The sequence below is a fragment of the Tamandua tetradactyla genome, chromosome 24 (assembly GCF_023851605.1).
Source record: "Tamandua tetradactyla isolate mTamTet1 chromosome 24, mTamTet1.pri, whole genome shotgun sequence".
Classification (NCBI taxonomy): domain Eukaryota; kingdom Metazoa; phylum Chordata; class Mammalia; order Pilosa; family Myrmecophagidae; genus Tamandua; species Tamandua tetradactyla.
The window spans coordinates 52,864,043-52,886,855 of record NC_135350.1 but is presented as its reverse complement, the minus strand read 5'-3'; the positions used below and the strand labels follow the sequence as shown (position 1 = coordinate 52,886,855).

General features: G+C 40.0%; 1 protein-coding gene and 1 long non-coding RNA gene across 3 annotated transcripts in view; one reads left to right on the top strand and one right to left on the bottom strand.

Moving 5' to 3' along the window:
- The window catches only part of SCARB2 (scavenger receptor class B member 2), an 82,654-nt gene extending 80,909 nt beyond the window's left edge, over window positions 1-1,745 (bottom strand). For both annotated transcript variants that reach the window (XM_077143119.1, XM_077143120.1), the window contains exon 1: window positions 1,288-1,745. In XM_077143119.1, the coding sequence (XP_076999234.1) occupies window positions 1,288-1,404 (117 nt within the window). In that variant the 5' untranslated portion in view covers window positions 1,405-1,745. The remainder of the gene's footprint in view (window positions 1-1,287) is intronic.
- LOC143668368 (uncharacterized) lies at window positions 441-22,813 on the top strand. The gene is made up of 3 exons (XR_013168419.1): window positions 441-788; window positions 22,282-22,316; window positions 22,491-22,813. It is a non-coding gene; the product is annotated as an uncharacterized LOC143668368 (long non-coding RNA).

The window sequence follows — 22,813 nt, the reverse complement described above, 5'->3', positions numbered from 1 at the left end:
AATTCTCACCATGGATCTGAAGGTGGGCGGAAATGGAGAAAGGATTCAGTTTATTTTTATTTTAAACATCAGTGTTCAAGGTCAGCACTGAGCTTTGAGAAGCCCATACAGTGGGCTCATCTTCCTTTGGCAACGTGAGCTTTTTAAAAATTAAATTATGCCTTGTTATGGTGCTTTTTTTTTTCTTTTTCTTCTTCTTCTCTTAACTGCCAGATTTCGAATAATTGCTTGCTTCGGAAAATTTATATTAAAGGAATACGTTCCTTACCACCTGGAAGAAGACAAATGTTCTAACTGGCCAGCGCAGTGACTCCAACTGGACGAGGCCTGGGCTTTGAATCTGACCAACTGGGAGATGTCACAGGACACATGTGGTTAGGGTGCTAATAAGAGAAGGCACTTGAATAATTTTTTTTTAAGGAAACTGTGATCCCATTAACTCTCTCCTGTTCCTCTTTCCACACAGCTTTCTGGGCCTGGGTGAAAGGGCAAAAGAAATGACCAGTGAAGTCAAAAGCGGAGGAAGTCTTCGGAAATGACTAGTTCTCCAGCCCACTCATCCAGGGGGAAGAGAGATTCAGATTCTAAGACTCTCCATGCATCTCTGCCTGAAGATTATCACTGTTTGAGAAGAACAAGAATGAATGACGAGACAAAGCAGCACAAAGCAGCAGACCGTGATACAAGATATGCAGCCATGGAGGGTAAGCACCGACTATGATGGACTGAAATGTCACCCAGTCAACGGGCCTGACCTCGCTGCCCGCTGCCCTGCCCAGCTCAGGAAAGTAAGAATACAATAGACCACACAGCCGCTTCCATCCCCAGCCCCACACCACTTCAGAGGCCACGGCAAGCAGCCAACATAACCTCTCTTCTATAGTGTGTTTTATTTAGTTTTCTTTCTTCATGAGGTGGGAGCGAAATGAGTTTGGGCCCAACAGAGATTGGGGTGTATTGCCGGGGGGCGGGGGAGAGGGTAGTGGTGGTGATGCAAATGACAGAACAAAAGCGAAAGATTTTTTGCGGCGTAAACCCACATTCTTATTTATGATCAAGAAAACATAGTCCACATCGGTCTCTAACTCTCATTTATCAACCCCAAGAAGAGAAGGAAGAAAGCAAGGCACCAGTCCGGATGATTTGCCCAAGTGCAGATTTTCCCCGCAAAAGGTACAGCTTTGGGAGAGCGCGCTGGGAGCTCCCCCTCCCTACCTGCCGGACGCGCGCGCGCACACACACACACACACACACACACACACACACACACACAGCCACCAAACTCACCTTCTGGATCGCCTGGTCCACGGCCTTTTCGAAGACCCTGGCCACGAGCAGCGTGACACTGGTCACCAGAAGAAGCAGGGACAGGGTCCCCACCGTGTAGAAGCAGCACCTGCCCATTCTGCGCGCCGCTCACGCACGGGGCCGCGGCCGCCCGCGATCCAGCGGGGAAGAGGGAGGAACCGGTCGCGGTCTCGGCTGCCAGCGGCCGGAAGAACCGGGAAGGCTCCGGCGCCCGCGTCCTCCCCGCGCTCGGCTCGCGCAGCACGCGCGGGCTCTCGGCCCTGCAACCCGGCGAGCGCGGCCCCCTCTGCACCCCGCAGGCGGGGTGGGAGCGTAGAGGGACCCGGCTTTGGTTTCGGTTTCCTTCGCGAGGCCGGGGAGGGACAGCCGCGGCGTCCCGCCTGGCTCAGTTCGGGAGGGAGGGAGGAAAGGAGGGAGCGCGCAGGCTGTGACGCTCGCCGACCCTGCTCGCCGCAGCCCGGGGAGGGAGGATTGGGCCTCGGCGCCGGGAAGCGGGCGGGGCGGGAGGCTGAGCCAGCGGTCATGTGCCCGGCGGTGGCTGCCGCGATTCAGCCGGTGCTAGAGCGACCGAACCCGAGTCCCGCGACGGCGAGGCTCCCTCCCCAACCCAAGCCGCTTCTCGACCTTCTCGCCGCAGGCCCCGCGGTCACCCCAGGAAAATCGCTTTCCCTAGTTCGCTGATCCACTTACCACTGTGTAGCTACTTAGCTGGAGCCTACCGTGTGCCGAGCATTGGGGAGTGAAGGATGAAGAGGTCTTTTCTCCTGCTGTACACTGTTACGAGCAATTATAGCACAGCGCAGCAAATGCTTTTAAAAGGTGTGTGCTGAGATCTGTGCTAACAAGCACGTGCTGTCTGGGTACCTGGACCCTATAATAGAACTTGGGGGCTTGGGATATGTAAGAGTGGCAGGCAAGGGATGTGCGCAGGGGAAAGAGGCAGCATTTCAAGGAGAAATAACAGATGTTCAACGGCTTTGGGGGGTGAAAAAGCAAAACTGAAGGAGGAAAGAACTTCCTTGTGAACTCGGGTGTGCAGTGTGGGATGGAAGGTGGAGAGGCTCCAAAGGTTCATATTTTGAAGGATTCTGTGTGTCCAGCTGAAGAGTTGGGACTTTATGTCTCAGCAGTGGGAGTGGTCAAAAAGCTTTAAAGCAGGTAGTTCTGGTGGTGTTCTTTGTCTGCTTTGCTCACCAGTATGTGCCAGACATCCAGCCTAAAAGCCTACACATAAATAGATATCCGATAAATCTTAGTTGGATGAATGAGTGTCAGTTATATGCCAGGCCTTGGTTTGGTGATTGTACCCGCCTACTCCGGTAACGTCCATAGCAGCCCTGTGAGTTGGTGGCTGTGTTTTTCCCAGTTCCCCAAGAATTAGCTCCAGACAGGAGTAGCTGTGCAAAAGATTTATTAGGGGCAGCACTTATGAGGGGAAAATGGACAGGGAGCTGGACTAGGCAAGGAGGTGTGAGCTTGGGGACGGAGAAAGGCATGGAAGGAACATTGGGTGGAAGGAAGCATCTTAGACTGCAATGCAGTTCTGAGAAAGTTCAGTCAGGCTGTGGGGAGACCTTTGGCCAAGTTGCCTTAGTATCCCTGCTGTGTTCAGTCCTGGGCTGGAAGCTGGCTTCTGAGACAAGGGGTTAAATATCGGAGGATAGATTTCAGAATTCAGCAGCTGGGGCAGAGCCATTAGTCAGTTATGCGCCCTGCACTGGGAGATCTGAGAAGTATATTCTCACAGCCAGTATAGCAGTATTAGCCCCATTTTGCACAGGCGGGAACCTGGGCTCTCAGAGTTGAAGTAACCTAAAAAGCTCATCCAGTTGCTGAGTGGTGGATCCTGCACCACATTGTAGCACTGGTGGCCCCCAAATCCTTCACTGGTCTCTTCTGTGGATAGCTGCCTCCCAGCTGCCACAGTGATAATCTGGGGAGAGGGAGACAGGAGACTTCACTGAAGAAGTCTTTTCTTCTTCGCGCATTGCCGCAAGATGGTGCGATAGATAAAGAACGGTGGCAAAGTGGTTGGACTGTACCTGTGTGGCTATTTCTCAATAAAAATATTTTTTAAAAATTAAAAAAAAAGAACGGTGGCAAATTCTTTGGCACCCCACCCACTGAGAGGTGAAATCTCTGCCTTCTCCTTGAATGTCGACTGAACGGAGTGATTTACTTAACAAAAAACTACAGTGGAAATGACCATATTCTAAAAATTTTGGAGCTAGGTCATAAATGCCTTGCAGCTTCTGTCTAGGCCTCTGGGGAATCCTTGTTCTTAGCCATCTGAGCCCCCACTGAGTTCAGTTACCCTGAGACTGCATGCTGGAGAGAACACAGACACTGCAGGGGGTTATCCTGATTCTGCAAGAGGAGACTTGCAACTTTTCCTGCTCCCAACTCTGTGAGTCATAGGCCACAGACATTATGGAGCAGAGACCGGTTTGTCCTTGCTGAGCCCTCCCCTAAATGCAGATTTGAGAACAAAATAAAGGATTGCTGTTGTTTGCATTTTTATTGTGGTGACATATATTTATAACACAGAATTTCTCATATTAACCATTTTAAAGGGTATAATTCAGTCATATTAATTGCATTCATTTTTTAAGTGTATAATTCAGTGGTATTAATTGCATACCAAGTTTTAAGCCACTAAGTTATGGGGTAGTGTGTTGCTCAATTATAGATAATGGGAGCAAATGGTGAGGGTAGGGCCCTGGCAATGACAATGGTTGCCCACCCCAACTCTATCCAGCTGAAGCCACCAAAGATTTTGAGCAGCAACCCCAGAGAACCAGGCCTGGGCACTAATAGAATCTGGACGGGGTCAGGAATTATTCAACTGTCCCAAGCCTGGTGGCCAGTGCACCCGGGGATGCCCAAGTCCTTACGTGCTCCAAATGGGCAACCTTTCCCCAACCACTCCTGCCGTGGTCACAGTCCGTTTTGCCTCCATTGCTGCTTTGGATTCCAGTTCTCTCCCTTAGTTCTGCCCCACACAAACCAGTCTGCTTATAGGCCACGCCAGCTCACCCTTTCCTCACTGGTCCCCTTCCTCAGGAATTGGTTGGGCTCCTGCTGCAATCTGTGGGTTCTCTCTTTCCATAACTAGAACAAGATTGAGTAACCTGTCTGCCTAAATATGTGGCAGCCAGCAGTTCATATGCAAACTGAAACACTGCTAGACCAGATTTTCTGCTTGCTGGCTCCATGCTTAAAAGCAAACTCTATAGTTACCCACCACCTCCAAGCTGGGACCACCAATCCCAGTGCCCTCTCCTTTCCCATTGTTCATTGGAGGAGGTCCGTTCTTATGTGGTACACCAGTAGAATAACCGACTAGGGACTAGAGACCAGAAGCAGGTTAGAGAAACATATCTGGGTGTGGGGAGAGTTTCTAACAAGAGGTTCCAACTCAGATGCCCTCCGTTTACCTTTCATTTGCGGTTCTCACACTCTGCTAACCCTAGTCTGTTCATTACCACTGTGTCAGGCGCATGGTAAGCTGCTTCCCCTTTAAAATTCTAGTCCAAGCTGGACAAAAACCTCTTTCTTGCTTCCTCTTAGTACAGCTGACCAGACTAGAATTTTAAAAATGTACTGAACACTGAGAGAACAATAGAGACCAAAATAAAGAAAATATAAACTGCTTTTTTTTTTTTAAAGGAACGCATGTCCCCAGAATTGCAGTCTGTGACCCCACAATAATTTATGTCTTGTCACAAAGGTCTGGCACGTACCTGGGTGGTGGTCTTTCTGTTCCCTTCCGTCTTCTCCAGCCCATGGCCACCTGCCTGGCTCGAATCCCCAACATTCTGATACAAGCTCTCCAAAACCACTCGGACCTCCTCATTTCCAATCAATGGGGCACATCTCCTCCACTGCTGTTTGGCATTATTAGGTCCTTTTTGTGCCATAGAATCATCTCACATGGCAGATGATATTCCACCTTCTAAATGAAAGGAGTGGCTACTGCATGGCAGGTAAACAAATTAACAACCCACTAACGCACTCTGGAGGCCAGACGGGCCTGGGACTACTCCCACCATTCGGCTTGGGAAGGCTGATGCCCTGAAAGGAGGCAATCAGGGATTTTTTCATACTCAAAACCAGAACACTTTTTCATCTGAGAAAAACCAGGACACTTAGGAATGAATGACTATTGGTGCCTGCTGCAAATTGCACAGTCAGGACTCAGAAAGAAGAAAAGAAAAACTTCTCTCACAGACTCTAAGACAGGCCTATCATGGGGCAACATGAAGGGATATTTGATCCCCGCCTTAAATTTGGAATTATGATATTTTATTCAAACAAGCTCACTAATACACTCATCCTATACTTTTATGCTAAATGTGCTAGTGTTAAATGTAAGCATTTAAAATATACTACAATTTTTATAATGCGTTACAGTAGTTAGTCTCCAAATATCATTGCCAACAATTCTTGCTATCTTTGTAGGCTGGTGCTGCCCCTCGCATGAAAGTGGAGGCTATTTTCCCTCCTTTAAATCTAGGCTGCCCTTGTGGCCTGCTCCGACCAGTGCAATGTGATGGAACTGACACTGGGCCAGTTCCAGGTCGAAGCTGATGAGGCCTGGCAGCTTTTGTTCTCTCCAGTTGTGATAACATATACAACACGCAATTTCCCATTTTACCACTCTCATGTGTGCATTCAGTAATAGTAATTATAGTCAGAATGTTGTGCTGCTAATACCACCATCCATTACCAAAACATTTGCATTACCCCAAACAGAAACTCTGTACCCATCAAACAATAACTCCTCATTTCCCACCTTCCTAAGCCCTAGAAACCTATAATTTACTTTCTGTCTCTATGAATTTGCATGTTATAAGTATTTTATATAAGTGAGATCATTCAATATTTGTCCTTTGTGTCTGACTTAATCCACTCCACATGATATCGTCAAGGTTCACCAGTGTTGTTGCATGTATCAGCACTTCATTTCCTTTTTTTTGGCCAAATAAAATTCCATTGTATGTATATATAACATTTTTTAATCCATGCATCTATTGATGGGCACTGGATTTTTTTCAACCCTTTGGTTAGTATGAATAATGCTGCTATGGACATTGGTATACAAATATCTATTCAAGTCACTGCTTTCAATTCTTTTGGATATATATCTAGACGTGGAATTGCCAGGTCATTAGGCATTCTATGTTTAACTTTCTGAAGAACTGCTAAACTATTTTCCACAGCAGCTGCACCATTTTACATTACCACCAGGGTTCCCATCTCTCAGCATCCTGGCCAACATTTACTATTTTCTGGGTTTTTTTGTTTTTTGTTTTTTTGTTTTGATAACAATAGCCATTTTTATGGTTGTGAAGCAGTATCTCACTGTGGTTTTGATTTTCATTTCCCTGATGGCTAATGATGTTGAACATCTTGCTTGTACTTATTGACCGTTTGTATATCCTCGCTGGAGAAATGTCTATTCAGACTTTGCTTATTTTTGAATTGGGTCATTTGTTGTTGAGTTTAAGAGTTCTTGGTATATTCTGGATACTAAAACCTTATCTGACATATGATTTCCAACCATTTTCTCCCATTCCATAAGTTATCTTTTCATTTTCTTGATAACGCCCTTTGATGTATGAAGGTTTTTCGACGAACGTTTTCCATTTTGATGAAGTCCAATTTATCTTTTTTTTTCTTTTGTTGGTTGTGCTTTTGGTGTCTTAGTTTACTTGGCTGCTTAAGCAAATATGCAATGAGTCAGCTTAAACAGTGAGAATTTACCTGTTGAGTTTTTTTTTTCTTATTAATTAAAAAAAATTAACAACAAACAAAACATTAAGATATCATTCCATTCTACATATACAATCAGTAATTCTTAATATCATCACATAATTGCATATTCATCATTTCTTAGAACATTTGCATCAATCTAGAAACAGAAATAAAAAGACAACAGAAAAAGAAATAAAACGATAACAGAGAAAAAAAAGATTATACATACCATACCCCTTACCCCTCGCTTTCATTTACCACTAGCATTTCAAGCTAAATTTATTTTAACATTTGTTCCCCCTATTATTTATTTTTATTCCATATGTTCTACTCTTCTGTTGATATAGTAGCTAAAAGGAGCATCAGACACAAGGTTTTCACATTCACAGAGTCTCATTGTGAAAGCTATATCATTGTTCAATCATCATCAAGAAACATGGCTACTGGAACACAGCTCTACATTTTCAGGAAGTTCCCTCCAGCCGCTCCACTGCATCTTGAACAACAAGGTGATATCTACTTAATGCGTAAGAATAACCTCCAGGATAACCTCTCAACTCTGTTTGGAATCTCTCAGCCATTGACACTTAGTCTCATTTCACTCTTCGCCCTTTGGTCGAGGAGGTTCTTTCAATCCCTTGATGTTAATTCTCAGCTCATTCGAGAGTTTTTCTCAGTCCCTGGATGTTGAGCCTCAGTTCATTCCAGGATCTCTGTCCCACGTTGCCAGGAAGGTCCACACCCCTGGGAGTCATGTCCCACGCAGAGAGGGGGAGGGTGGTGAGACTGCTCGTTGTGTTGGCTGGAGAGAGAGGCCACATCTGAGCAACAAAAGAGGCTCTCTTGGGGGTGACTCTTAGGCCTAAATTTTAAGTAGACTTGACCTATCCTTTGTGGGGTTAAGTTTCATATGAACAAACCCCAAGACTGGGGGCTCAGCCTATAGCTTTGGTTGTCCACACTGCTTGTGAGAATATCAAGAATTCAACTTGGGGAAGTTGAATTTCTCCCCACTCTCACCATTCCCCAAAGGGGGCTTTCAAATACTTTTCCAGTCACTGATCAAATCACTCAGGGATTCATCGGGGCATCACTCTGGACAAACCAACAAAATCTCATGTCCTACCTGAGATTCCAAGTACTTATGGTGTTCAATCAAACTATCTACATAAGTTATATTAGGAAATGCTCTAGTCAAAATATAAATTTTGTAACAAATAAACATTTTTTGCTTTAGTCTCACACATAAGGTGACATTTTAAAGTATTAATTACCATCTATTTTCAGCACCCTGCAATAATGACATTCCTTTGTTTTTCCTCATGCAAAAACATTTTTAAAATTTGTACATTGGGCGGGCCGCGGTGGCTCAGCGGGCAAGAGTGCTTGCCTGCCGTGCCGGAGGACCCCGGTTCGATTCCCGGCCCCAGCCCATGTAAAAAACAAACAAACAAACAAAATATAATAAAACAAGAAAATGTTTAAAAATGTTTCCCTTTCTTCCTCCCTTCCTTCCTTCCATCCTTCCTTCCTTCTCTGTCTTTCCTTCCTTTCCTCCCTCTCTCTTTAAAAAAAAAAAAAAAAAAAAAAAAAAAAAAAAAAAAAATTTGTACATTGTACATTTCACTATTTTTTTTTTATACACTCTAGGCATTCCTAGATTATACCATCTCGATCTTTAACATCTATCTTTCTTTCTGATTTCATTTATGTCCTCAGCCCTCCTCCCTCTATTATTCTCACATGCAGCTTCATTCAGTGTTTTAACATAATTACATTACAGTTAGGTAGTATTGTGCTGTCCCTTGCTGAGCTTTTTTATCCAGTCCTGTTGCACAGTCTGTAACCCTTCAGCTCCAATTACCCATTGTCATACCCTGTTTCTAACTCCTGATGGTCTCTGTTACCAATGACATATTCCAAGTTTATTCTCTAATGTCGGTTCACATCAGTGGGACCATACAGTATTTGGCCTTTAGTTTTTGGCTAGTCTCACTCAGCATAATGTTCTCAAGGTCCATTCATGTTGTCACATGCTTCATAAGTTTATTCTGTCTTAAAGCTGCATAATATTCCATCGTATGTATATACCACAGTTTGTTGAGCCACTCGTCTGTTGATGGACATTTTGGCTGTTTCCATCTCTTTGCAATTGTAAATAATGCTGCTGTAAATATTGGTGTGCAAGTGTCTGTTTGTGTCTTTGCCCTTAAGTCCGCTGAGTAGATACCTAGCAGTGGTATTGCTGGGTCATATGGCAATTCTATATTCAGCTTTTTGAGAAACCGCCAAAATGCCTTCCACAGTAGTTGCACCATTTCACATTTCCACCAACAGTGAATAAATGTGCCTCTTTCTCCACATCCTCTCCAGCATTTGTTATTTTCTGTTTTGTTGATAATGGCCATTCTGGTGGGTGTGAGATGATATCTCATTGTGGTTTTGATTTGCATTTCTCTAATGGCCAGGGATGTTGAACATCTCTTCATGTGCCTTTTGGCAATTTGTGTTTCCTCTTCTGAAAAGTGTCTGTTCAAGTCTTTTTCCCATTTTGTAATTGGATTGGCTGTCTTTTTGTTGTTGAGTTGAACAATTTCTTTATAAACTCTAGATACTAGACCTTTATCTGATATGTCGTTTCCAAATATTGTCTCCCATTGTGTAGGCTGTCTTTTTACTTTCTTGATGAAGTTCTTTGATGCACAAAAGTGTTTAATTGGAAGAGTTCCCATTTCTTTCTTTCTTTCTTCAGTGCTCTTGCTTTAGGTGTAAGGTCTATAAAACCGCCTCCAATGATAAGATTTATAAGACATTTCCCTACATTTTCTTCTAACTGTTTTATGGTCTTAGACCTAATGTTTAGATCTTTGATTCATTTGAGTTAACTTTTGTATAGGGTGTGAGATACAGGTCCTCTTTCATTCTTTTGTATATGGATATCCAGTTCTGTAGGCACCATTTATTGAAGAGACTGTTCTGTCCCAAATGAGTTCGCTTGACTGCCTTATCAAAGATCAAATGTCCGTAGATGAGAGGGTCTATATCTGAGCACTCTATTCAATTCCATTGGTCAATATATCTATCTTTATGCCAGTACCATGCTGTTTTGGCCACTGTGACTTCATAATATGCCTTAAAGTCAGGCAGCATAAAAACTCCAGCTTCGTTTTTTTTCCTCAAGATACTTTTAGCAATTCGGGGCACCCTGCCCTTCCAGATAAATTTGCTTATTGGTTTTCTATTTCTGAAAAGTAAGTTGCTTGGATTTTGATTGGTATTGTGTTGAATTTGTAAATCAATTTAGGTAGAATTGACATCTTAACTATATTTAGTCTTCCAATCCATGAACACTGTGTACCCGTACATCTATTTAGGTCTTCTGTGATTTCTTTTAACAGTTTCGTGGAGTTTTCTTTGTATAGGTCTTTTGTCTCTTTAGTTAAGTTTATTCCTAAATATTTTATTCTTATAGTTGCAATTGCAAATGCAATTCATTTCTTGATTTCCCCCTCAGATTGTTCATTACTAGTGTATAGAAACACTACAGATTTTTGAATGTTGATCTTGTAACCTGCCACTTTGCTGTACTCGTTTATTAGCTCTAGTAGATTTGCTGTGGATTTTTCAGGGTTTTCGAAATATAGTATCATATCATCTGCAAACAGTGATAGTTTTACTTCTTCCTTTCCAATTTTGATGCCTTGTATTTCTTTTTCTTGTCTAATTGCTCTGGCTAGAACTTCCAACACAATGCTGAATAACAGTGGTGATAGTGGACATCCTTGTCTTGTTCCTGATCTTAGGGGGAAAGTTTTCAGTTTTTCCCCATTGAGGATGATATTAGCTGTGGTTTTTCATATATTCCCTTTATCATTTTAAGGAAGTTCCCTTGTATTCCTATCCTTTGAAGTGTTTTCAACAGGAAAGGATGTTGAATTTTGTCAAATACCTTCTCTGCATCAATTGAAATGATCATGTGATTTTTCTGCTTTGATTTGTTGATATGGTGTATTACATTAATTGATTTTCTTATGTTGAACCATCCTTGCATAGCTGGAAGGAATCCTACTTGGTCATGATGTATAATTCTTTTAATGTTGCTGGATTTGATTTACTAGAATTTTGTTCAGGATTTTTGCATCTATATTCATTAGAGAGATTGGTCTGTAGTTTTCTCTTTTTGTAATACCTTTGCCTGGTTTTGGTATGAGGGTGATGTTGGCTTCATAGAATGAATTAGGTAGCTTTCCCTTCACTTCAATTTTTTTGAAGAGATTGAGCAGGGTTGGTACTAATTCTTTCTGGAATGTTTGGTAGAATTCACATGTGAAGCTGTCTGGTCCTGGACTTTTCTTTTTGTGAAGCTTTTGGGAAGCTTTTTAATGACTTTGACTCAAGAAGAAGCAGATGACCTCAACAAACCAATCACAAGTAAAGAAATTGAATCAGTCATTAAAAACCTGTTGAGTTTTTGAGACTAAAAGAAAGTCCAAATTAAGGCATCATTAAGGCAGAGCTTTCTTCCTGAAGACTGTTGTGTTCTGGGGTTGGCTGCTGATGACCCCTGGTCCTTAGCTCATCACAGGGTGAGACGCATGGCAGTGTCTCCTGTCTCTCCCTTCTTTTCCAGGTTTCATGATATTCAGCTTCTGGCAGCTACCTTTGTGTCTTTCTTTCTCCCATCTAAATTTCATTTTGCTTATAAACAACTACAGTAATAGAATTAAGATTCATTCCAGTTGGGCTGGGCCACACTTTAACTGAAGTAACCTCATCAAAAGATGTTACTTACAATCAGTTCACACCATAGGAATGGTTTTTCGTACAGCACCAAACCCAAAACAGTGTCATATCTGAGAGTCCATCCCCTAATACAAGGCCCTGAAGGTTTTCCCATACCTTTTCTTCTAGGAGCTTTATAGCTTTAGCCTACAAATCAACTATACCTTATTATAATACTAAAAATCATGCCCATCATCATATTAAGACCGCCATTTTCTTACACACACTCTGTGACTAAGCATGCAATCAGTCTGAGCACGCGCAGTAATTAGATCACTTCTAATGACGTCATCTGGGGATACTGTGTTCATTATCTTAAACCCTACCCATCTTTTAATTCTTTAAAACTATCAGAATCACCACAGTTTGGGGAGACAAATTTTGGACCAGTAGGACATCTGATCTCCTGCTATGCCCTTAGTAATAAACTTTTTCTCTCTTTGAAACCTTTGCTATGCCCTTAATAATAAACTTTTTCTCTCTTTGAAACCTTGTTGTCTCAGAAATTGGTCATTTGAGCATATTAGGCAAACAAATCCATGGCCTTTGTCTAGTAACAATTTGGCAACTGCACTGAAGGGTGGTACCCAAGGCTCTGGAGCCCAAACAAAGGCTTAGAAAGCTACAAAGGGAGAAATCATTTCCAGTTTCATGTCCGGATGTCTGACTGGTGAGTGGGTCAACAAGGAGTAAAAGTGGATTGGGGAGTAAATCTGGCAGTTTGAATCCCCTTGGACCTGGCGTTAAGGCCTGGTCCTGCTTTCAGAATGATCCACGAACTCTGAACTCTGGGTTTTCTGGGTACCATGCTGTACAGGATTTGAAGCCCTGACCTAAACTTGGCTGTTGAGCATACTCCTAAAAAATGAGTAATCAACAACTAATGGGTAGTTAATGACATTAAGTTAGTTTTAAGTGCTAACTGGTATGTTACCTAGGTATAGTGAGAGTTTAATGCTTGTTTAATTGTTAATCAGTGTGTTAAGCGTTTAATGACTATTTAATTGTTGGTTGGTGTTCTAGTTTGCTAGCTGCCGGAATGCAATATACCAGAAACAGAATGGCTTTTAAATAGGGGAGTTTAATAAGTTGCTGGTTTACAGTTCTAAGGCTGAGAAAATGTCCCAATTAAAACAAGTCTATAGAAATGTCCAATCAAGGCATCCAGGGAAAGATACCTTGGTTCAAGAAGGGCAATGAAGTTCAGGGTTTCTCTCTCAGCTGAGAAGGCACATGCTGAACACAATCAGGGCTTCTCTCTTGGCTGGAAGGGCACATGGCGAGCACGGTGTCATGTGCTAGTTTTCTCTTCTGGCTTCCGGTTTCATGAAGCTCCCCGGGAGGCATTTTCCTTCTTCATCTCCAAAGGTCCCTGGCTCGTGGACTCTTCTTCGTGGTGTTACAGCATTCTCTGCTCTCTCCAAATTTGCTTATTCTCTAAAATGTTTCCTCTTTTATAGAATTCCAGTAAACTAATCAAGACCCACCCAAATGGGTGGGGTCATGTCATCACCTAATACAGTTTAACAAACACTCTTGACTGGGTTGCATCTCCAGGGAGATGATCTAATTACAGATTCAAACATACAGTATTGAATACGGATTATTCTGCCTTTACAAAATGGGATTTTGATTAAAACATGGCTTTTCTAGGGGATACACATCTTTTCAAACCAGCACAGTTGATATGTTTGGAGTAGTTATTAATTGTTGTGTTACTTAAATATCGTAAGTGTTAAGCATCTGTTTAAATTTGTTAGTTGGAATGTTCCTGAATTTTTACTGGTCTAATGTTCCTAATTGGTTACTGATTATGGAAGATCTTTAAAAGGGGAAACTTTGGGCTGTTTTAAAAATTTTAAAGATTTTAATTATGAGTCTATTAAAAAAAGTTTATTTATGTAATGTAATCTGGCCTCAAAATTATTTAAAATGAAAATATTGCAGTTAAAATTAAAGATATCACAGTTAAAATTGTTCTGCAAAAAGGTGAAAATGGGATGAAATAACACATTCAGTCCTTCATTTGTCCCTCTCAAAAGTATTTCTGTGTTTCTTGTGTAATTAACTTTTGTTTGTGTCTGTTGCCTGTTAAATGTATATTCTCATACCACCAGAAGGTAATATGAAAAAAATCGTAAAAAAAAAAAAAAGCTCTGTTGGAATTGCTTAAGAATTTAATAGATAATTTTATATAAATTGGTACTTCTGAAGTAAAAAAAAAAAGTAAAAAAAGAGAAAAAACTCTCTAAACAGCAAGATTCAAACCCTTGGTTTTGTAATTACTGTAAACAAACCTGGCCATTAGAAAGAAACTGCCCCTGGAATTTTTCTAAGGCAGGAGAAAACTGCCAAAGAGCTGCCTCTGGAAAAAGCAAAGATCTTTTCCAATTGTCCTGGTCACAGCTTTCAGCAAAAGTCTAATAATTGGAAATAGTCTAAAAAGGGCATAAGAATTCTCAAAACTCCACAGCCCTTACCTAAAACTTTCAACAAGTCAGGATTCATTCTTTCTATGTAACCTATCCCTGCCCCAAGACCTAACCACCTAAAGCAGTTATGCGGGGAGGGCTAGGCACAAAAATATGGGGGAAGTGTGCTTTAAAATTCTATTTTTACGGGGCCTGGAGATTAGAAATTGTAAACATAAAAAATTCTACAATATAGGCTATGTTTGTTATTGTTATTTTTTTGCAGTAATATTTTTGCAACAGTAACTGTAATAATTAGATCATTATAAAATATAAATAGCCTTGGGATAGGAGTAACTGAATAAAATCTAATTACCAAATTTCAGTAACTAAAATGAAAGATCTTTGAGAGATATGGAAAAGTTTTCCTGGATTTAAGTTTGGAACCAAATTTAAAAATTGCAGCATAAAGAACTTCATCAAGAAAGTAGAAAGACAGCCTACACAATGGGAGACAATATTTGGAAATGACATATCAGATAAAGGTCTAGTATCCAGAATTTATAAAGAGATTGTTCAACTCAACAACAAAAAGACAGCCAATCCAATTACAAAATGGGAAAAAGACTTGAACAGACACCTCTCAGAAGAGGAAATACAAATGGCCAAAAGGCACATGAAGAGATGCTCAATGTCCCTGGCCATTAGAGAAATGCAAATCAAAACCACAATGAGATATCATCTCACACCCACCAGAATGGCCATTATCAACAAAACAGAAAATGACAAGTGCTGGAGAGGATGTGGAGAAAGAGGCACACTTATCCACTGTTGGTGGGAATGTCAAATGGTGCAACCACTGTAGAAGGCAGTTTGGCGGTTTCTCAAAAAGCTGAATATAGAATTGCCATACAACCCAGCAATACCATTGCTAGGTATCTACTCAGAGGACTTAAGGGCAAAGACACAAACAGACATTTGCACACCAATGTTTATAGTAGCATTATTTACAATTGCAAAGAGATGGAAACAGCCAAAATGTCCATCAACAGACGAGTGGCTAAACAAACTGTGGTATATACATACGATGGAATATTATGCAGCTTTAAGGCAGGATAAACTTATGAAGCATGTAATAACATGGATGGACCTAGAGAACATTATGCTGAGTGAGTCTAGCCAAAAACTAAAAGACAAATACTGTATGGTCCCAATGATGTGAATCGACACTCGAGAATAAACTTGAAATATGTCATTGGTAACAGAGACCATCAGGAGTTAGAAACAGGGTAAGACAATGGGTAATTGGAGCTGAAGGGTTACAGACTGTGCAACAGGACTGGATAAAAAAGCTCAGCAAGGGACAGCACAATACTACCTAACTGTAATGTAATTATGTTAAAACACTGAATGAAGCTGCATCTGAGCTATAGTTTTTTTTTGTTTATTTGTTTGTGTTTTTTGTTTTTTCCTTTTTTATATTTTTTTATTTTTTATTTTTATTATTATTTTTATTTTTTTCTCTATATTATCATTCTATATCTTTTTCTGCTGTTTTGCTAGTTCTTTTCCTAAATCGATGCAAATGTACTAAGAAATGATAATCACACATCTATGTGATGATATTAAGAATTACTGATTGCATATGTAGAATGGAATGATTTCTAAATGTTGTGTTAGTTAATTTTTTTTTAATTAATAAAAAAAAAATTGCAGTATATGTTCCAGAACTTGATAGTCAATGTACTTTTAAAATTCTTTCTAATTTTAAGATATATGCAAACAGATTTTTTTCAATCTCTTTTTAAAAAATGTTTTAATAAACAACAAATGTGCAAACATTCTTTTTAAAATTTTTTTAAACATAACAACATACAAACACAAACATTCTGACCATATGATCATTCCATTCTTGACATATAATAAATAACTCACAATATCATCACATAGTTGTATATTCATCACTATGATCATTTCTTAGAACATTTGCATCAATTCAGAAAAAGAAATAAAAAGAAAAATGAAAAAAAATTCATTCATACCATACCCCTTACCCCTCCCTCTTATTGACTGCTAATATTTCCATCTACCCAATATATTTTAGCCTTTGTTTCCCCTATTTTTTTTTCTATACCCCAAACAGATTTTTTTCAATCTTGGTAAAAGGAATTTTATGATAAAATTTTGAGTTAAACAAAAGAGATTTTATTCTGCTTGGGTATGTTCTCCCTAAATTTATGCAAGCTTGCTGATAAAATAAGCTAGTTTAATAAGTACATTCCCAAAATTCCTCTTAAAAATAGCCTAACTAGACAAGTTAGGTTACATGAACTGAGCAGTGTGCCTGGTAATGACACTTATAAAATATAATAAAATAAAAATATGCCAATGCCTCAAATATATCCTATTTAAGATATCAATTAAGTTTAATAAGAAATATAAATGAATTTTTTAATAACCTTGATCACCTGGATTTCAAAGGATCTGGCTTATGGTTACTTGATCATTTGTTGTCAGTATGTGGAAGAATGTGAATTTGTAATGGCTTTGTTAATGCCAATCAGTATATTTTTGTTAGTAAAATGCTGTCATGGATAGAGAGGACATAATTCTTAGCTTCAAAGAGTTTATATTCTAGTTAGAATATACATGTACTAGCACATAGTATAAGGTAGTAGGAATAAAGGAATAAAAGTGCTGGAAGAATTTAAAAAGTAGATAAAAATGAGCTAAGAAGAACTCATAGAAGAGATAATACTTTTAAGACTTTAAATAAGAAAGTAACATTTAAATAAATAGAGCTGTGAACTAGTGTTTTTTTTAGAGCCCATAACTTAATTCTGTGAACTAACATATTCCTGGTAGCATTTGTGAATAATGTTGAGAAAAATTTGATATTTTTTCTGAATGTAAATCTCTTAAATATTGAAAAGCTGATTATATTTCAAGCTTGGGGATTTTCTGATCTTTGAAGACAGTGCTGAATTGGACTGTGAGATTTTAGGCATATTGTAAAATAATGATTTGTGTAGCTGTATTCCAAGCCCAAGCATAAATTTCTTCCTTCTTCCATTACTTTTTAGTATTTCTGTCTCTCTTCCCCTTCATGAACACTGTTATTGGAAGGAAGGAAGTATGCATGTTCAAAAAGCTTCGTGAATTTATTATCAAATTTATTTCTGGTTATGTGCAGTGGGGATAAATAAAAACCAGGTGGAATGAATATGGAAAGTAATAGAAAGTTTGAGGAAATAAATTTTGTTTGTTATAGTCATTGATGATCAGAAGCCCTGATTGATATAGAAAGTAGTTGAAAGTTGGAAGAAGAGAGCTGTCTTACTCTTGATATTGATTGTATTGCCTTTATCTTGTGTCCCTGTGATTGTAAAAACTTTGTAACTAACCTCATTTGTACCCATTTATTCAGTTTTTCAACTTTAGAGTCTTGTAATCACTTAAGACAGACCCTAATGTTTATTAATGAAGGTCTTGTGTCAGCCCAGAACTAACCCATTTTATTGCATACATTCTGTGACTAAGCATGTAATCAATTTGTACATGCTCAATAATTTGATCACCTCTAATTACGTCATCTGGGCCCACTGTGCTCATTATCCTAAACCCTGTGTATATGCTTACTTATGTATATAAATATACCCATAAATATTTCTATATGTACTCATCTGCATCTATATTAAGATAACCATGAGCTCTTACTGATATCTCCTACTCTAATCTCTTACCACATGGATCATTCTAGCCTCCTTCCTTGTTGGTCTGTAACCATTTACACCAACAGTAAGAAACCTGTCTCCCACCATCTGCCACCCATTTATTCAATTGCTCAATCAGAAGACTTTGTCTAAAACAATTTTATTTAAGTTTTGTGTCCCTGTCCTTTCCTCTTTTCCTCAATTTTGTGGTGAGGATGGGGCTTACAAAGTGGCCCTGTATGTGGCAGGGCCCCTGGCCTTGATGTCATCAGACCTTGGAAGTGTCAGCTACTTCACTGCTTGATTATGAATCAGTCTATCTCGCCCACACCATGCCAGGGCAGAAGGGAGCTCTGTGGAGTTGCCAGTGGCTGTGCCTGCTGCCTCCTCCAACCATGGCTTCCCTATTATCATCTTCTGAATTCCAAGCTAGGGGAATCTTTCCAAGTTTTTTTGTTTTGTTTTGTTCTTATTTTTATTTTGCTTATTTTTTGGAAAAATGAGAACCCTAACCCCCCCAATCCTTGTTTGCTTTTTTGGTTCCTCTAAGGATATAGACTTTTGAAATACAAAGTCTAGGAAGCAACAACCAATGCCTTGTTCCCTTCTTCCATCTGGAGCCACAAGCATAGTCTCTTTTAACTGATAGAATGAGATGGGGGAGGGAGGTGGAGAGGGGAGAGGGCAAAAAAGGAAAAAAGGAAACAGTGGGAAAAACTTGGTTAATATTATAACTGAGAAATTAGGAATGAACAAATGATTATGATAACTGCATCATTATATAGATTTTTGTTTTCTTTCTGTATTGTAGAATAGGCAGAAGTTAATATCTGAAATTCCTGACGCTCAGTTGATCTCACCTTTGTTTATACTTACTATTATAATGGTCATTCCAGGCTGGTCTCAGCCTTACGTTCTACTTGGTATTATACAATGGTAAGAACCCCATCTCCCCTTGATGCAGCCATTAAAAACCCTGAAGGATTTTTGGGCTCATAGGCCATCTGAACTCCTGCTTCACACATAGCAGTAAGCTCTTAAAAGATAATGAGCAGAATGGCCCCAGATGATGTAATTAGAGGTGATCAAATTATTGAGCACGTGCAAATTGATTACATGCTTAGTTACAGAACATATTTGAGAAAATGACAGCCTTAATATGATGATGGACATGATTTTTAGTATTATAATGAAGCACAGGTGACTTGCAGGTTAAAGTCTAAGATACGGCACACATCAGGTGGGCCCGTTTTGGTTAGATCCAGTTTTGGTTATAAAGATAATTTTGAACTTGGAATGAGTTAGTTCTGGGCTGACCCAAGGCCTTTCATTAATAAACATTGGGGGTTGTCTTTACTGATTACAAGACTCCAAAGTTGAAAAACCAGATAAAATGGGCACAAGTAAAGATCAGTCCCAGGCATTTTACAATCACAGGGGCACAAGATAAAAGTTTTACAATCTTATCAGAGACCAAGGCAGTTGGATTATAGTTCAAAAATTTCAGGTATTTCCCTCTGTCTACACCAATATACCAGAAAGCAAAAAAGGAATATCTATGTAATGATTTGGTAAACATATCATCCCTTAAATTCTAACTTCTTGGTTACAAAACTAGTACTAAAACCCAAGTTGGTCAATGATGCCACCTAACCACTCCAGCTCATGTTTACTGAGAGCAAAAGGGAAGCAGTAAGAATGGAGCCCAGCAGCAGGAGGATTTACATAACAAAATGGGGTGGGGGGTGGGTTTGGAACAGGTTGAGAAGAGAATACTTCTATCTGTCTGGACTTGAGAGTTGAACTAGAACGGGCAAGTGATGAATGGGTTGTGCTTTCCCTCAGCCTCAAGGTGATTAGGAATTTCCAATGTGTGTTCTGACATGAAAAGTCTTCTATTCAGTTGAAGTCATTTGTGCATTCCAGAAGCAAATGCAGCTTGGGGTGTGTGTTTAGATATCCATTCAACTCAGTTTTGCAAAGCTAGCACATTATGAAATATCAGGGCTGACTGATTCCTATACGTTGTGAAATCAGACCTAAGTCAATAACATAATCATTCACAGTCATTCTTCAACTTTCCATAGGTTTTTTTTTTTTTGGTATGGGCAGGCTCTGGGAATCGAACCCGTGTCTCCAGCATGGCAGGTGAGACTTTTGCCACTGAGCTACGGTTGCACCATCCTTCATAGTTTGTCATTTTAAGTGAGAACATCAAGTTTACTCAGTGTCTACCTCTTGAAGAAAAGGCTTCAGGAGTAGCTGGGTGAGGGAGAGAAAGGGGAGGTGGGGAGGGAATGGGGACTGCCTCAGGGTGAAAGCAGTTCTTATCAACCCTCAATGGGAAGTGATGGGAGGTAGTACTTGGCCAGGATTGGGGGAGACAGGTAGGAGAGGAGAGTAAAGTATTAGACTATGGAAAGAGTAAAAATAAAATGAACAGGGCAAGCTGGCCTTGCCCATGGCCTTTACTTAACCTGTAACCTGTAACCTGCCTGCTGACCACCTCACCACTTTGAAACATTACCCTGGAACCTCCTGTACTGATCTAACTTCAAAGAAGATTGTTAACTTTTCAACTGGTTGGAAACATTTCCAGATCTCTGATAAAGAAAAAATGTTGTCTCTTTTTATCCTCAATGAAGAATGTTTCAGAACATTCATGAGTGGTGATTGTGCCAAGTGCATTACAATTATCTTAAGCAACACAGTTCTTCTACATTTGAATTAAACCAGAGAAGATAAAAATGCAAATACAGTTCCTCAATAAGTTAAATATAGGTTACTATAGGACTAGCAATTCTGCTTCTAAGTATACAGCTCAAATAATTGAAAATAGGTGCTCAAATACTTGCACATAAATGTCCATAGTAGCACTATTCACAATAGAATGGGGGAGATAACCCACATGTTCCTCAACAAGTGAATGGATAACAAAATGTAATATTACATACAATGAAATATTGTTCAGCCATGAAAAAGAATGAAGTCCTGATATACATACTCCATGATGGGTGAACCTCTGAAACAGTATGCTAAGTTAAAGAAGCCAGACACCAAAGGTCACGTATTCTATGATACTATCTGTATAAAATATCCAGACTACGGAAATCCATAGAGAAAGAAAGCAGACGGTGGTTGTCAGTGGCAGGGAAGAGGAGAGAAGAGTGGTTGTCAGTGGCAGAGAAGAGGAGAGAAGAGGAGAGAAGAGGAGGTGGCTGAGGTACGGTGTTTTTCTTAGGCGTGATGATAATGTTTTGGAACTAGATAGAGGTGGTGGTTGCACGACAATATGAATGTACTAAATGCACTGACTTATACACTTTAAAAAGGTTAATTTTATGTTATCTGAATTTCACCTCAATAAAAAAATGCAATTCACAGAGAAATGTGTAAGAAGATGGGAGGTTATAAGAAGGGGATTGATAGCTATCAAATGCTCCCAAGGATTTTTTTTTTTCTTTCTCATATGCCACTTCTGATTTGAATGAGGTCCTTTTTAGAATATGATATTTTGAGAATTCAGCAATAGAAAGAGAATTCTAGAAAGTTCTGGCACCTTTACTCTCGAGAGAAAGTAAGAGAGATAACCAGTTATAGGTACATAGAAACATTTTCTTTTATGTAAATAACAGGATTTTCCAGAAATGGCTCTGGGTGCTCACTTAGTACCAGCTGGGGCCCCAGGGCAGCCTTGCTCTCTGCAGGAGGTGCAGTCAAGAAATTAGGATTTAATGATTGACTACTTAATCATTATATAGAGCTTCCCTTATGCTTTCTGGTATATTGGAGTAGACAGAAGGGAATACCTGAAATCTCTCTATTGTAATTCAGCTACCTTGATCTCTAATAATGATGGTATAGCTTTTGTCTTGTGCCACTGTGATTGCAAAAACCTTGTAATTAACCTTTATTTGTACCCATTTATCCAGTTTTTCAACTTTAGGATCTTGTAATCACCAAAACTAGCCCCTAATGTTTATTAATGAAGGGTCTTGGGTCAAACAGAACTAACCCATCCCAAATTCAAAGTTATCTTGATAATCAAAACTGAATGAACCAAAATGGGCCCTCCTAATGTGCACAGTAGCTTAAACTTGAGCTACTACTCACTGATACCTCATTATAATACTAAAAATCATGTCCATCATCATATTAAGGCTGCCATTTTCTTACATTTGTTTTGTGACTAAGCATGTAATCAATGTGCACATGCTCAATAATTAGATCACCTCTGATGACATCAGCTGGGGCCACTGTGCTCATTAACCTAAAACCTGTCCTTTTTTTTTTTTTTTCGGCATGGGCAGGCACCAGGAATGGAACCTAGGTCTCCGGCATGCAGGTGAGAATTCTGCCACTGAACTACTGTCACACCGCCCAAGAAATCTGTCCATCTTTTAATTCTATAAAACTATCAGAAGTACTAACGTTCAAGGAGACAGATTTTGGGCTGATCGGCCATCTGATCTCCTGCTTTGCGTCTAGCAATAAACTTTTTCTCTCTTTGAAATCCCAGTGTCTCAGGAATTGGTCATCGAGCACATCGGGTTAAAGAATTCACTGCCTCTGTCTGGTAACAGAGGGACACAGCCCTCACTCAGATCCCCATGAGACTGGAAGCTTCCTCTCTGCCTTTCTCACTTCTCTGCTGGGGACTGTCCATCTCACAGGTTCCAGGGTACCCAGATGTAGCACAGCCAATATTCCTAATCAACTTCTATGCAGTGCTAGCACACCAAGCAATTTGTTTATTCCTTTACAAGCAAGGCCACTTTCTCCTCTGGAATAGAACTCACACACTGGGTCTGGCAATGCCTCGACACTAACAGCATGTTGGGT